The sequence below is a fragment of the Symphalangus syndactylus genome, chromosome 13, assembly GCF_028878055.3.
Source record: "Symphalangus syndactylus isolate Jambi chromosome 13, NHGRI_mSymSyn1-v2.1_pri, whole genome shotgun sequence".
Classification (NCBI taxonomy): domain Eukaryota; kingdom Metazoa; phylum Chordata; class Mammalia; order Primates; family Hylobatidae; genus Symphalangus; species Symphalangus syndactylus.
Window position 1 is genome coordinate 99,292,225 of NC_072435.2, and position 14,723 is coordinate 99,306,947.

Genomic DNA, 14,723 nt, shown 5'->3' on the forward strand with positions numbered 1-14,723 from the left:
CTGTGTTGAAATCTTTACCCCCAAGGTGATAACACTAGGAGGGTGGTGAGTGAGCCTGTAAGCCTTTGGGAGGTGATTAAGTCAAGGGGGAGGGGCATCCTGAAAGGGATTAGTGCCCTTCTAATAGAGGCCTCAGAGAGCTCCCTCGACCTATCTACCATGTAGAAGTCACCATCTGTGAACCAGGAAACAGGCCTCACCAGACACCAAATCTGCCGGCACCTTGATCTCAGACTTGCCAGCCTCCTGGGCAGTGAGAAATAAATTTCTGTTGTTTATAAGCTAAATCAGCATATGGTATTTTGTTATAGCAGCATGAATGGACTGAGACAGTAAGTACAGTCTTACATACGTGTGTCTATATAATCTTCATGGAAATGACCAGTACAAATGCAGACTGACACGGGTGTGATTCACGACTCAAATACCAGGAGTGGCCTCCTGTGGAGGATGTGCTCTTCTGAAATGACGAACAATTCCTTATAAAGCTCTGAATAAGATGAAGTCAAAATCTTCCTTTGGTTTACACATAGCTGCATTCCTGGAAAATTCAGTATGTCAAAATTCTGTCACAAAAATTTTTTGTGGTTACCTATAAAACAGTTTCTAGGCTTAGAAAATTATAAACATGTTTCCACCTACATGAATTGTATCACGTAGATGCATGTGCAGACAGGGGACCACGCTTCAGTGTACTGGGCTCTCCCTCACAATGCAGGGGGTCTAACATGCCTGGTCCTTGCCCTCAAAATACTAGACATCCCCTCCACATCACTACAAAACCCAAGTACCCTGCAACCCACCTCTCCCCACATCTCCAAATTGTCCCCAGGGGGCACTGCTGGCCAAGGTTGGGAATCACCACTGGGGACGAAGGGAAAGGCTGGGTTGAGCTGAGCTCAGGCTCTCCTCTCTGCTGCCTTCACTGCCCAAATAACTGCATTCCACATCGTCGGGATTTCTACTGAGCCAAGCCCAAAGTTCTGGAAGCCCCAAGTGTCTTATAAGCTCGTTCACAACTCCAGGAAAGAGAAGCAGCCCGTATTTCAGGCAGAGGAGCAGGCTGTCACTTCCTTTTAGATGACATGCCAAGTTTCCAGAAAATCACCCCCAAAAAATCAATATGGGGCAGATTTGCTAGTGAGTCCACCAACACCCACCATCACAGGTACACAAAGGCAGGTGATCGAAGAGAGGAAAAAAAAGATATCCACGGGAGGAATGAATGAGATTGAGGTATCAGCACAAGGATTTTAAGATGTTACATACACACATACACACACACACACACACACACACGTTAAAAAAAAAAAGTCTTCAAACTGACCTCTAACACTTACTCCTAATTCTATATTTCCTTTCCTTAAAACATTTCCAGCTTGCCTGGCAAGTTGATTACAAACACACACATGAACCACCGGCTTCACCGGGAACCTCTGCGGTAACACACCATAGGTCACTGCTGCCCACCTGTGCTCACACCAAGTTTGCATCTGAGGCTTTACCTTCACAGTCTTCAAGCTCTGAAGCGGGTGTGCTTGCTGTGGGTGCGGGGAGATAGGGGTAGTGAGAAGAAACCTTTGGGCTTTCCCCAAAAAAGCTTATCCCTTCTCTCAGGGATAAACTTTTTGAAGTCCCTTAGAATTTTTTTTTTTAATCCAAGATCTCCTTTATCTATTTTTGTAGAAATAACCTCAAGTCCTGGAAAAAAATGCCTTTTTAGAAAACGATACTGTGGATTCATCAGAATTCAACGTGGCCGACTTAAGCACACGAAATAGGTGACTGACAATAAACCAGATGATACAATTCAAACTTTTATTTGGCAATAAGTTCAGAGCCACATAACACATAAAATCAACATTTAAAATAAATAGCAAATTCACATCTAGAATAAATAGGTCTGCCTAATTTGCATTAATTGTGCCTGATATCATACAGGCACAATCTGTCATTCCAAGAGATAATTGGAAAAGAGTCTCCAAAGTCAGAGTTCAAACCTGCAGGACTGAAAACGCACAGAAGCACTGTCGCAGGTAGGGTTCCCCAAAAGCAGATACTGAGGTGGAGAATGGCGTGCAGGAAGGTTCATAGTGCTGTGGGCTGAGCCAGGCTGGGTACAGGCTTGACAGGGAGAGGCACTGGGCTGCAATGTGGCCACAGTGAGGTCTCACTGACCCCACAAGGGGCTCTGGAGCTGGGATGGCCCCAGAGGGTTTCCCAAGTTGGGGTGGGGAGGCCAGCCCTTTGTACCCCATATGGAGCCGGTAAGGGTTACAGGCAGGAAGCGGGTATGATCTGGGGCAGGCAGGGCTCTTCAGCAGGGGAAACTGCCCATAAGGGCTGGAAGTAAATGGCCAGCCAGCAGTACTCCCAGCCGTTAGGGGAGTATGTCCTTCAGTCTGGAAAGGTCATCCGGGCAGCTGAGCTCAGAACCCAGCACTAGCACAATTACAAACTAATGCAATGAGAGGTATATTCAACAAGTGCCCGAGCCTGATGGCTCAAGTACACACACTGGCCATACATGTAACTATGCCCAGGAAGTAGCTCAGAAGGGAATACAGTGCACTTATTACCTACAGAATCTCCTCTCTGCATCCCAGCACATTCTCAGCAAGGGAATCTTGCCATTGCCACCAACACAATCCATTAGAGCGGGGGCTAGCAAGCCACAGCCTGAGGGCCAAATCCGGCCCACAGCTTGCCTTGGTAAATCAAGTTGTGCTGGAACACAGCCATGACCATGGTCATTCCCACAGTAGTAGCAGCAAAAGCAAACAGCCCAAAAAGCCAAAAATACTTCCTATCTGGCCCTTTACAGGAAAAGTTTGCTGACCCTGCATTAAGGGTACTTCATTCCCTACCCTTTCTTGAATGCACTAGTAGTGTCAAAGGTTAGCTGAACTTTGAGCTAAGCTCCTAAATGCTAAGGCAAAAAAGAAAGAAAAACCTAGTACAAAAGAAAGTTGCTATTAAGGCAAAATGTAGATTCTCTATTAGTTAAATAGAGCAATCAAGGAACCCTGTGTCTGGCCAAATTTAGTCTTAGAGCATTCTAGACAAGGAGCCCCAAGTGGTCTTTGGCAGCAAATGAGCAGGCAGAAAAGTGGAATTCAGTTCCAGTATTTAGCCCAGTCTCTGCTGCTTAAAAGGCCTTTTGAGAAGAGGATAGAAGAAAAGCCACTTAGTTTGTCCAAAGCTAAATTAACTAGGACCACAAGACTACTTTTCAATTCTCCTTTGCAATAATTAAGAGTGCCAATGCATTCAAAGAAACTAGTAATTGTAGTCTGTAATACGCCCAAATCAGTAGCAAGTGGTTTATGTTACATGATATTAATGGGAATAGCAGAAAATAGTGCCGAAGGGTAAAATGTTTTAAAAAACAGAGAGGCGCTATGTTAGGGGGAAAGTGGGGGCTCTAAGCTAAACAACTAAAGTATTTCAAAAGCCACGTTTCACCCGTAAAAACACCACTGGAAAAAGAAAATCAGCTGTGCAAGTCCCTTCCAAAGGGACCTCCATGGGCCTTGCTGGACTGTCATATTTGTGATGGCTGCTGCCCTGGACTCATCACTGTTCACATAATTCTTAGAAAATCAGTCAAACAATATTAAAAAGTAATTTTTAAATGTTCAAACTATTTTTGTTTGCTTTACAATTTTTTAAATGGCTGAAAACAGATTCGTTTCCCTTGTACCAATCAATATGCATTCATCAATGTGCACATCAGAGAACAAAACACCCAGTGCAGTGTGCCAGATCCCAGTTGAGTCATAATAGGCTGGGCATGGTGGCTCACGCCTGTAATCCCAGCACCTTGGGAGGCCGAGGCAGGTGGATTACCCGAGGTCAGGAGTTTGAGACCAGCCTGGCCAACATGGTGAAACCCTGTCTCTACTAAAAATACAAAAAAATTAGCTTGGTGTGGTGGCGGGCACCTGTAATCCCAGCTACTCGGGAGGCTGAGGCAGGAGAATCACTTGAACCCAGGAGGCGGAGGTTGGAGTGAGCCAAGATCGTGCCATTGCACTCCGGCCTGGGCAACAAGGGCAAATCTCCATCTCAAAAAAAAAAAAGAGTCATGACGATGCTAGGCACAGTGGCTCACACCCAGAATCCCAGCACTTTGGAAGGCTGAGGTGGGCAGAACACTTGAGGCCAGGAGTTTGAGACCAGCCTGGCCAACATGGTGAAACCCCATCTCTACTAAAAATACAAAAATTGGCCAGGCCTGGTGGCATGTACCAGTAGTCCCAGCTACTCAGGAGGCTGAGGCACGAAAATTGCTTGAACCTGGGAGGCAAGAGGTTGCAGTGAGCCGAGATCACACCACTGCACTCCAGAATGGGCAACAGAGCGAGACCTTGCCTCAAAAAAAAAAAAAAAAAAAGTCATGACAGCGACAAGTTAAAATCTGTCCTGACTGAGTATAGACAAAGATTAATAATAAAGTGGGATGTGCCTCCATCGTTCACATGGGAATGACTGTGCTCAGCCCCATTACCGCCACGACATGGGTCTACAGTCTGCAAGGTACACAGTCAGTGAGGCTTGGTGGCCCAGATGCCAGGCCTCTGCCACATGGGAGATCTCAACACTGCCAAGCTCAATGGCCCAGAGACTGAAATTCTTCTAACTGGGAATCAATTATAAAACTCATTATTCATACCCAGAAAATGTTTTTCTCCTTCAAAGCTTAGGTCACCTAACCTAAACACTCATGGAAACAGGTTTTAAAAATAGTTCTTCATTCTTGAGTAAACAAAACACCTTATAACTGGCACCTAGTAGGTAACCAATGAATATCTGATTAGATAAAAACCAATAATTATTTTTAAGCAACACCTACTTCCTGAATCTGTTTCTCCAAAGCAGAAACTTGAAGCCAAGAGCACCAGCGCATTCTTTTAGAACCCAACACCAAGCAGTTCTGGGCGCAACACACACCCATTAAGTGTCAGCCTCCAAAACACCCTGATGGTGAAAACACCTAGAAGCAAGCAAACAATAAACAAAATGCCTATCCTGTTCCAAAAAATGAACATACTACTGTGCCTTACTGTGTTCATAACAAAATGTAGAAGATGGAGAGAAGCCTTATTGGATCTAAAAGGTCACCTTCACTATTATAGTTAAATACAGCCAAATATCAAGTACATTCCAACTATAACAAGCAGCATTACAAAGGATGCTATATAACTCATTAAGTTTCTGCCATCTGGCAAGGAGCCCATGGAATGCCAGGCTTGCATTTCTTCAATAGATGGTTACATACATTTATCACAATAAAAATGCTGAATGAGCAAGCACTCTCCACAAGCTCCCCTCATGTTCCTGCCATCCTTTAGATTTAAACCGCAAAAGCTTAAAATGAGTTTTAGCAATACTAGATTAGGCTAATCTGGAGAGAAGTATTTATATAGCATATGCAATTAAAATAGTATTAGCAGCACCATAACTAATAACAGCAGACATTCCCAGAGCACTCAGAGAGTGCAGTAAATATGCACTTTACGTAGAAGGATACTACAAATGCAGATGCAATTAAAGATTCTTCCCTCCAACAAAAGGAATACATGCCACTTGCATTGCCCCTAGAAAGAAATCAGAAAAGCAGGCCAGGTGCGGTGGCTCACGCCTATAATCCCAGCACTTTGGGAGGCTGAGGCAGGCGGATCATCTGAGGTCGGGAGTTCGAGACCAGCCTGACCAACATGGAGAAACCCCATCTCTATTAGAAATACAAAATTAGCTGGGCATGGTGGTGCATGCCTGTAATCCCAGCTACTTGGGAGGCTGAGGCAGGAGAATCGCTTGAACCCAGGAGGCAGAGGTTGCAGTGAGCTGAGATTGCACCACTGCACTCCAGCCTGGGCAACAAGAGCAAAACTCCATCTCAAAAAAACAAAACAAAACAGAAAGAAATGAGAAAAGCTCGGTTAGCTAGGTCATATCTATTTCTTAGCTTCAATGTCCTTCGCCCTTTCCCATCTTAGACATCTTAAAAAACAAAAACAAAAACAAAAACAAAAAAACTACACAAACTCCCAAATAGTCGCACAAACACCACAGGAGTGAAATCTAAGAGAAGGCTGGACATGGCTAAGTTGTGGTGGCCATCTTCCTCCTCCCCTGGCCAATCCAAGCACCTCTCAGTTGATAACTCATTAGAGAGAAGCCAGGATCTTGTTTGTTTCCATCTAGACAAGGACTGTTTCTGATAAATCTCATGTTTTAACAGGATTCCAATTCAACTGGGTGGGTGGCATGGCATAGCATTTCATTACAAAGATGCTTTTTCCTGGTTCATTTCCTTTCTTCCAATGAGCACATGAAACCAACTCAGGTGGTGTTTCCAGGTTTAACAAGCTACTAGGAGACCTACCACAAATGTTTTGGTTCTTCAAACCCACTCGTTTCTTGCAGAAGGCTCTACAGAAGGCTGTTCCACTAGCTGGAAGGTTTTGACCAGAGCTCTCATCTTCTCTCTCCTGCCCTCCTCCATGCTGGGGAAGGACACAGGAACCACACACTGAGGACAAAGGGGTCCAGGAGTTGTAGCTTCTCTTGTTCTTTCTCACTTAAGTCCTTCCAGGGAGGCTGTGTTCTATTTGATGCGATGTGCCAGAATGTCAAAGCCTTAGTACCAAATGATTTGGGAACTGGCCATCACCTAGGGAACCTCTCTGCCACTCACAGCAGCGTTTTGCCATTGTGGAGCCCACGAAATCAGCCTTCTGGAAGCAGTTAATCTTTGCCCATCACTGTGCCCCTACAGTTCCCAATGCACAGCCCGTAAATGTTCAGGAAATGTTCCATGGAGGAGTCAAGAACCGTTTCAAGCTTGACCTGCTAAAATACAGAGATGGCATCAAGTGGTCTCACCTATCCCAGGAAACCTGATGTTCCAGGACCTCAGTAAACAAAAAGGTGAAATCAGAGTTCCAATGTGAAGCCTGCCTTTCAGCCCTGCATGGAGGGAAAGGCTGGAGGGGCGGGCTGCTAGCTCCTGTCTTAACCATTGGGAGAATTATTCTCCATAAGGTACAAAATAAATATCAAAAGGCTTATCTGTATCTTTTCCAAAAGCAACACTCAGACCCACATGACGTCAACCCCATCATGCCTGCCCAATCAGGGGCAGTTACAGTTTCTAGTTTTTGCCCTTGGCTACTTGGCCTGGGCCTCCTGCAGGAGAGGGGTTCCGAAGGTGGGGGGCCTTTCTGACCAGGCGGGCAGTTCATGCTGCAGTGGAGTCCTCCGGGGGTAGAAAGTGTGGCTGACGTCATAGTTCAGGAGGCAGCTCAGAGATGCCATGTAGATGTCAGCGAAGCGCGACAGGCGCCTCAGGAAGTAGGTTGGGTTCTGGTCTGTGCGGAACAGGCTTCCAAACTGGGCATTGAAGAAACTCTTGGTCATTTCTCTGAAGAGGCAATAAAAAAGCAAAGCAACAGAGAATTATGCAAAAAGCCTTGTTTTTAAACTACTGAAATCAAAATCACTTTTTTTGAAAAAAAAAAAAAAAAAAATAGGACTCATTTGAGAAAAATGTTAGCCTAGAGCAGCCCCAAATATTAATTAAGAAAACAGTCTAGAGCCAGGTGTGGTGGCTCACATCTGTAATCCCAGCACTTGGGGAGGCCAAGGCAGGCGGATCACTTGAGGCCAGGAGTTCAAGACCAGCCTGGCCAACGTGGTGAAATCCCGTTTCTACTAAAAATACAAAAATTGGCCAGGCGTGGTGGCACACACCTGTAATCCCAGCTACTCAGGAGGCTGAGGCACAAGAATCGCTTGAACCAGGGAGGCAGAGGGTGCAGTAAGCAGAGATCATGCCACTGCACTCCAGCCTGGGCAACAGAGCGAAACTCCGTCTCAAAAAAACAAACAAAAAAAACAGTCTGGCCTGGGCATGGCAGGTGGATCACTTGCACCCTGGACCACCAGCATGGGCAACATAGTGAGACCTTGTCTCTACAAAAATGCAAAAAATTTGACCAGGCATGGTGGCATATGTCTGTAGTTCCAGCTACTCAGGAGGCTGAAGGCGGAGAATCGCTTGAGCCCAGGTGGTTGAGGCTGCAGTGAGCTGTGACTGTGCCACTGCACTCCAGCCTGGGTGACAGAATGAGACCCTATCTAAAAAAAAAAAAAAAAAAAAAAAAAGAAAAGAAAAGAAAACAGCCTGCCTATCCATCCATCAAAACGACTCTGGTCACATTTCCCCCTTAACTATCTCAAGGCTCCAGATTCTTTTGCAAGCTTCTCTAAATACACACGCCCCATCTCCCAAACCTAAACACAGGATGCAACAGCTGCTCCCGATGGTACACAGAGGAATACGGAATGCTCTCAGGAGTCTCCACTTCCGAAAGGATCAAGACCCCCTGTTTTATAAGGTTATTATGAGAACTGAGTAAGGTAAGCAAAATAAAAGCATGTTGTAAACTCTCAAGTGCTCAGATGGAAGAATTAAGGATTGTTTTATGTGATGTAAATCTCCCCCATCCATTACATACTTCAATGCCTCCCAGCCTCCTCGGAAGGGAGGCTGTTCACCCCGTCCAAGCCCCATAACCCCCTGCAGTCATCCTTACGTGCATGTATGTCTATATCAACATCCCTATCATACAAACACAGGATGTGCACTCTCTCTGATGGCTGGGACCCTACACACAGAGTATTCCATCAAAATGAATGAATTCTATTTGACTGCTAATAAGTCATTTACAAACACAGCAAAAAAAATAATCATTTACACAGCTGTGTGATAAAAGCCACTAGTTAGTTGGTAGCAGTTAGAATAAGACTCAGACAGCCAACACTCTGAGAGGGAGGAGGACAAACTAAATGCAATACAGCTTTGGCTTCTGCAGAATCTGAGGAATGGATTCACTGCCCCCTCTCCATGCCCCATCCACCCACCCACGCACACCACCACATGAACCCTGGAGTCAGGCTGCCCACTGCTGAGAGGCCAGAATCCCACAGTAACCACTGTCTCCAAACCTCAGAGATGGCTGTACCCAGCGGCTGGAGAAAGCCATGCACAAAGTCAGAAAAGTTCATGCAAATGGTATAAAGCATCCTCCTAGGGAAGCATGATTGTCAGTATGGGTTCCCTTAAGACAGACACCCCACCAAACTTTTCTCACGGTGGGCAGGCTTTATCAGTTAACATCCTGCTTACTGACTGCACATTCGTGAAATAGCTGTGGTTACAAATAAACACCAAGGTCATAGGAGCCCTAAGACTTCATTGTGGGTTCAGAGCCCAAATCCAGTGCTGCCCCAGTAGCCATATTGTGCTGCCAGCATTATTAACAACTGGGCCACCAGCTGCCCAGATGGGAGGAAGGTCAGGCAGGCAGGGAGGAGGAATGAGATGGAAATGCTCCATTCTCCCAAGGCCTTCAATGGCAAGGGTGGAGGAATGACAGGGGTGATGGCTGGCCTCAAGGAAATGTCACATGTCACCAACAGCAGGTAGCTGATTCTGGATCCTGGGGGAGGCAGACATACCTGGGAGCTAAAATAGGATGTTTCAACATTATGCCTCAGGCTGGCCCTGGGGAACACATGTGGGCTGAGCACAGCCAGAACAGGGTGGTAGACGTGCCACATTCAATACAGGCCGCTCTTACCTCATCTCCTTCCTTTCCTTTTTCCACTCCTGCAAAACCAGCTGTGACTCAGCATCTCTGTGAACCTGTAGGACACAAGTCAATTATTACAACTGTTTTGATTTCAAATAAGCTCATTACGTAATGAGAATTTTTTAATGAGCAGTTTTTCTAGGAGAAATTTTATTCCTTTACATCTCAGAGGCTGGCACCTGAATGAAATAATACATTTTTCAGACTTTCCAGTTGAAACACTGCCTTATTCACGAATAAAACATTGTTTTAAATGTCCAACATTAGAAATGTGGTTTAACAAATTAAGATGAAGTATTATGAAGTTATTAACCTATCAGTAAAGAATACATATAAACATAATGCATGTGTATCCATATATGTATAACACGTGTATGTGATATATCCATTACGCACACGATACATCCATTACACATATATTATATACATGTGTACAAACTATAATGTACAAATACTTAGTACATGCTACCTATTATACATATTATATACATGTGTACAAACGTTATAGTTAAGTGGAAATAGTGTATATACCCACCAATTGCAAGCATGTCAAAGTATGTGCTTACATTTGGAAATTAACATAAAAATTTGTTTTAATTTGTACAAGGGTGGTAGAAGTATAAACCTTTTAATTTAATATTATATTAAGTGTTTAATTTTAAAAACAATTATTTTTTGCAATAGGCAAAAAGGTAAACCACCTCAATGAGAAGAAAAAACAGAGCATTTTCTGGTGGGCCAAAATATGGGCAAAAGGCAAAAAGAAAATGCCAATTGCCCATGATCTAACAAATGGAATCTCACAAGTCCCTCTCCAAGGTTCTTATGGCTAAACAGAAACACTGAGGCCAGAATCCAAGGTGCACATGATCACAGGGAACAGGCCAACTCCCTGCAATTCATGACCACAGGGGTAACCTTAGAACCTGGAGGAAAACACCAAGCGGGCAAACCATCTGCTTTTGACATGGAAGCCAAGAACCTTCTGTTTATCACATCTGCTCAGTTTAACAGCTTGACTCTGAACCCCGAGGCTATTGAAGGGACATGTAAAGGAGAAAGGCCCCAGGAATCGGAGGCCAGGGACGTGTGTGCCCAGAGGGGGACCCTGAGCTCTGCGCCTTCACTCAGCCGCCCTTCCGGCCTTACCTCCCACGAAGCACCCAGCAGCTGGCTGGGGCGCCCTGCTGGCTGCCCTGCCATGAACCTTTCCCACCATCTCTCTCATAGGAACAGCCCTCTCGCCTGCATCCTTCCCATCAGCTGTTAAACATGCTCGAGTCTCTCCCATTAAAAAAAAAAGATTTCTCCCTGTGCCCACTCCCCTTTCTCCAGCTCTGTCCCCTACAAGGCCAAACTCCATAAAACAAGAGCCTCTGGTTCTGAAATCCAATTTAAAATATTTCAAAGACAGTGTGTGTTCATTAGTTATCATTAATCTTTCAGGTGAAACCATGCACTCTAGAGTGGGTAGTTAACATTGGAAAAGACTAACCGAAGCCCCACAGAGAATTGATCCTACAGGCACTTCAGCCATCTCCATCTCCAATGGTTGTTCATGGGCATAATCAGCTCTTCAGGGGCAAAACAGATTGGCTACATATCTTTGCCCTTGTTTGAGAAAGATATTACAATCTAGCCAGTGCAATAGCCTACATCAGTCCAGCCACTGGCCCATTTTTCTATCAGCCTATGAGCTTACAAATGGGTTTTTCTTTTTCAATGGTTGGGGGAAAAAAACTCAAAATAATAATAATTTCATGACAGGCCGGGCATGGTAGCTCACGCCTGTAATCCCAGCATTTTGGGAGGCCAAGGCAGGTAGATCACTTGAGGCCAGGAGTTCGAGACCAGCCTGGCCAACATGGTGAAACCCAGTCTCTTCAAAAATACAAAAATTAGCTGGGCGTGGTGGTGCACACCTGTAATCCTAGCTAGTCAGGAGGGTAGGCATGAGAATCACTTGAGCCTGGGAGGCAGAGGCTGGAGTGAGCCAAGATCGTGCCACTGTACTCCAGCCTGGGCAACAGAGTGAGACTGCCTCAAAAGAAAAAAAAAAGAAAACGAATTTCCTACCGTAAAAATTACGTGAAAGTCAAATTTCGGTGTCCACCAATAAAGTTTACTGGGACACAGCTACAATCACTCATTCACATATTGTCCATGGCTGCTTTTGTGCTACAAGTGCAGAGGTGGGTGGCTGCAACAGAGCCTACAGCCTGCACACCCTGAAATATTTACCATGTGGCCCTTTGCAGAACCTTGCTGACCTGTGGTCTAAATGTGGCCTCTGACTGGTTGGTTACCTGAGCCTGCACAGCCTAAAATATTTACCATGTGGCCCTTTGATGAAGCTTGCTGACCCGTGGTCTAAATGTGGCCTCTGACTGGTTGGTTACCTGAGAAGCGTCTACCAATGCCAGCACCACCACCATGAACCACAGCCATTTTGGAATGCACTTCAAGGCTAGCTAATGCAATTAGAACCAAAATTTATATACTTCTATTTCATTCATGAGACTCGGCTCCAGATGACACTCTGTGAGGTCAGGAGTTCGAGACCAGCCTGGCCAATATGGTGAAACCCCATCTCTACTAAAAATACAAAATTAGCTGGACGTGGTGGCACAAGCCTGTAGTCCCAGCTACTTGGGACGCTGAGAGAGGAGAGCTGCTTGAACCTGGGAGGTGAAGGCTGCAGTGAGCCAAGATTGCGGCACTGCACTCCAGCCTGGGAGACAGAGCAAGACTCCATCTCAAAAAAAAAAAAAAAAAAAAAAAACAAATGACACTCTGCTGGCTCTGAAAAAGTCAACCCAATCTCAGAGGACAAATTTTTCTCCTCAGAAAACTGTCCAAATAATGTGCTACATGCTCTGAAAATAATCCCTAAGGGGGAGTTCTAGAAACATCTGCCACAGGCTCAGTGGAATAACTTATAACTTTCTAGGGGAACACTGAGGAAGAGAGTGACAGTGAGATAGGACATTGATTTGGATTTTTTTTAGTTAGCAGCTATACACCTCTATATCCTAGTGAACCCAACTTGACAGAACTCTGTACAAAGTGCCAGAACCCAAGGCAATCAATATAGGTGCATGGAGGTTAAGGGCCTAGAGTTGGTCAGCCTGTGTGTAAACACCAGCATCACCCCTCACTAGAGCAAGTTATATCTCCTCTGCGCCTAGGGTCTTCATCAGTAAAATGGCAGTGATGTTTCAGACCTACTTCAAAGAGTTTCTGTGAAAATGAAATGAACTTAAAGGTCTCGGCGTCCAGAACACAGTAAGTTCTTACGACATTTCTACGTAGCCTGACTATGTCAACCGAGAACTGTGATTCTAGAAAAGTCACCTATCTCACAGTCTCAGTTTTCTCTCCTGCAAAATGGGGGTGGCGCCACTTCCGGATCTCCTCTGTTTAAGAATGTTTGGGCGCGAATTACTCTAAGCACGGCTCCCAGAAGGGTGCAAGAAGAATCAGTGCACTGTGTTTAGATCAAGATGTCTGGTAAGGCAAATGCTTCCAAGAAAAGCTCACAACAGTTAAAAAGAAATCCAAAGAGAAAAAAGGATAATGAGGAAGTTGTGCTGTCAAAGAAAAAGGTTAGAAACACAGTGAAAACAAATAAAAATCATCTAAAAGATCTGTCTTCTGAAGGACAAACAAAGCACACTAACCTAAAACACATAAAGATAGCAGCCAGCAAGAGAAAAACCTGGCAACCTCTGTCAAAGAGTACCAGAGACCATTTGCAAACTATGATGGAATCAGTAATAATGACAATTTTGAGTAACAGTGTTAAAGAAAAAGAAGAAATACAATACCATCTCAACTTCCTGAAGAAAAGATTGCTACAACTGTGTGAAACTCTGAAAGTCCCTCCCAAAAAGGTGGAAGATTTAACTAATGTATCAAGTCTACTGAATATGGAAAGGGCACGAGACAAAGCTAATGAAGAAGGTCTGGCATTACTGCAGGAAGAAATAGATAAAATGGTAGAGACCACAGAGTTAATGACTGGGAATATTCAGAGCCTAAAGAACAAAATTCAGATTCTGGCAAGTGAGGTGGAAGAAGAAGAGGAGAGAGTAAAACAGATGCATCAAATAAATAGTAGTGGAGTACTCTCTCTTCCAGAACTTTCTCAGAAAACTCTCAAAGCACCCACACTTCAGAAAGAAATTTTGGCGCTAATTCCAAACCAGAATGCTCTTCTAAAGGACTTGGATATTCTTCATAACTCATCACAGATGAAGAGCATGTCAACCTTCATTGAAGAAGCCTATAAGAAACTGGATGCCTCTTAAAGAGGTTTTTTTTTTTAGATTGTTCCATATTAATTTAATGTTCGTGAATTTGTAAAACTGTTAACCTATGACTATATGTACAGAGGCTAAGGCTTCTGTAGGATTTATTATCTCCTGATATGCATTTTAAAATTAGTCTTTGTAGGTCTATCATTAGCATCTAATGTAGTTCTGAAAACTGTTTTTAGCAGTTGCCAAATCTAGGAAACTAACATTTATATTGCTGTATCTATAAGTATTTGCCTAAAACCTTAAAATAGGAATTGCCTTAAGGATCTAATAGTTTATAATGCCTGAATGGAGCTCATTTATTGGTTAACAGCTCGTATCAGGAGCTGTGATAAGTGTTTACATATAGTGTCTAATGCATAAAAACCTTACTGTTTGCTATATTCATTCTGTAGCCAATGGCTTACAGTTTCTGTCTGGTCATCTGGAACTTGAAAAATCCTCAAATGCCTTCATTCTTTTACCTAACTCCCTAGTCTTTTTGGGAAGCAGTGAAGATATGCCTGGTATCTTTAACTTTGGAGGTAGTATCAAAATTTTACTTCTTTGGTTGTTTAGTGAATTAATGTTGAATATTTTCTATTGTCATCAAAACAGATTCCCAAAAAGTATTAAAAAGGAACCTTAGCACATTTATTAAAACAAAAAAAAAAACAAAATGTATAAACCTTTTCTCATTATGATAATAAGCTTATATATGTGAATAAATTATAATCTAGTGTATAAAAAGTTATTTCTAACA

At 43.9% G+C, this 14,723-nt stretch overlaps 2 protein-coding genes across 2 annotated transcripts in view; one reads left to right on the forward strand and one right to left on the reverse strand.

The window, feature by feature from the left end:
* Positions 1 to 1,804: 1,804 nt before the first annotated feature.
* The window catches only part of NT5DC3 (5'-nucleotidase domain containing 3), a 71,567-nt gene continuing 58,648 nt past the window's right edge, over positions 1,805 to 14,723 (reverse strand). The window contains exons 13-14 of the mRNA XM_055236361.2: positions 9,651 to 9,715; positions 1,805 to 7,429 (exon numbers count right to left, since the gene is read on the reverse strand). Coding sequence (XP_055092336.1) covers positions 7,177 to 7,429; positions 9,651 to 9,715 — 318 coding nt within the window. The 3' untranslated portion in view covers positions 1,805 to 7,176. The remainder of the gene's footprint in view (positions 7,430 to 9,650; positions 9,716 to 14,723) is intronic.
* LOC129459537 (centromere protein Q-like) lies at positions 13,069 to 14,100 on the forward strand. Its single transcript, XM_055236362.2, has one exon. It carries the CDS (start codon positions 13,166 to 13,168, stop codon positions 13,970 to 13,972), a length of 807 nt encoding a protein of 268 aa, XP_055092337.1. The 5' UTR covers positions 13,069 to 13,165; the 3' UTR covers positions 13,973 to 14,100.

Coding starts and splice junctions, on each gene's coding strand:
- LOC129459537 (XM_055236362.2), top strand. CDS start 13,166: ATGTCTGGTAAGGCAAATGCTTCCAAGAAAAGCTCACAACAGTTAAAA.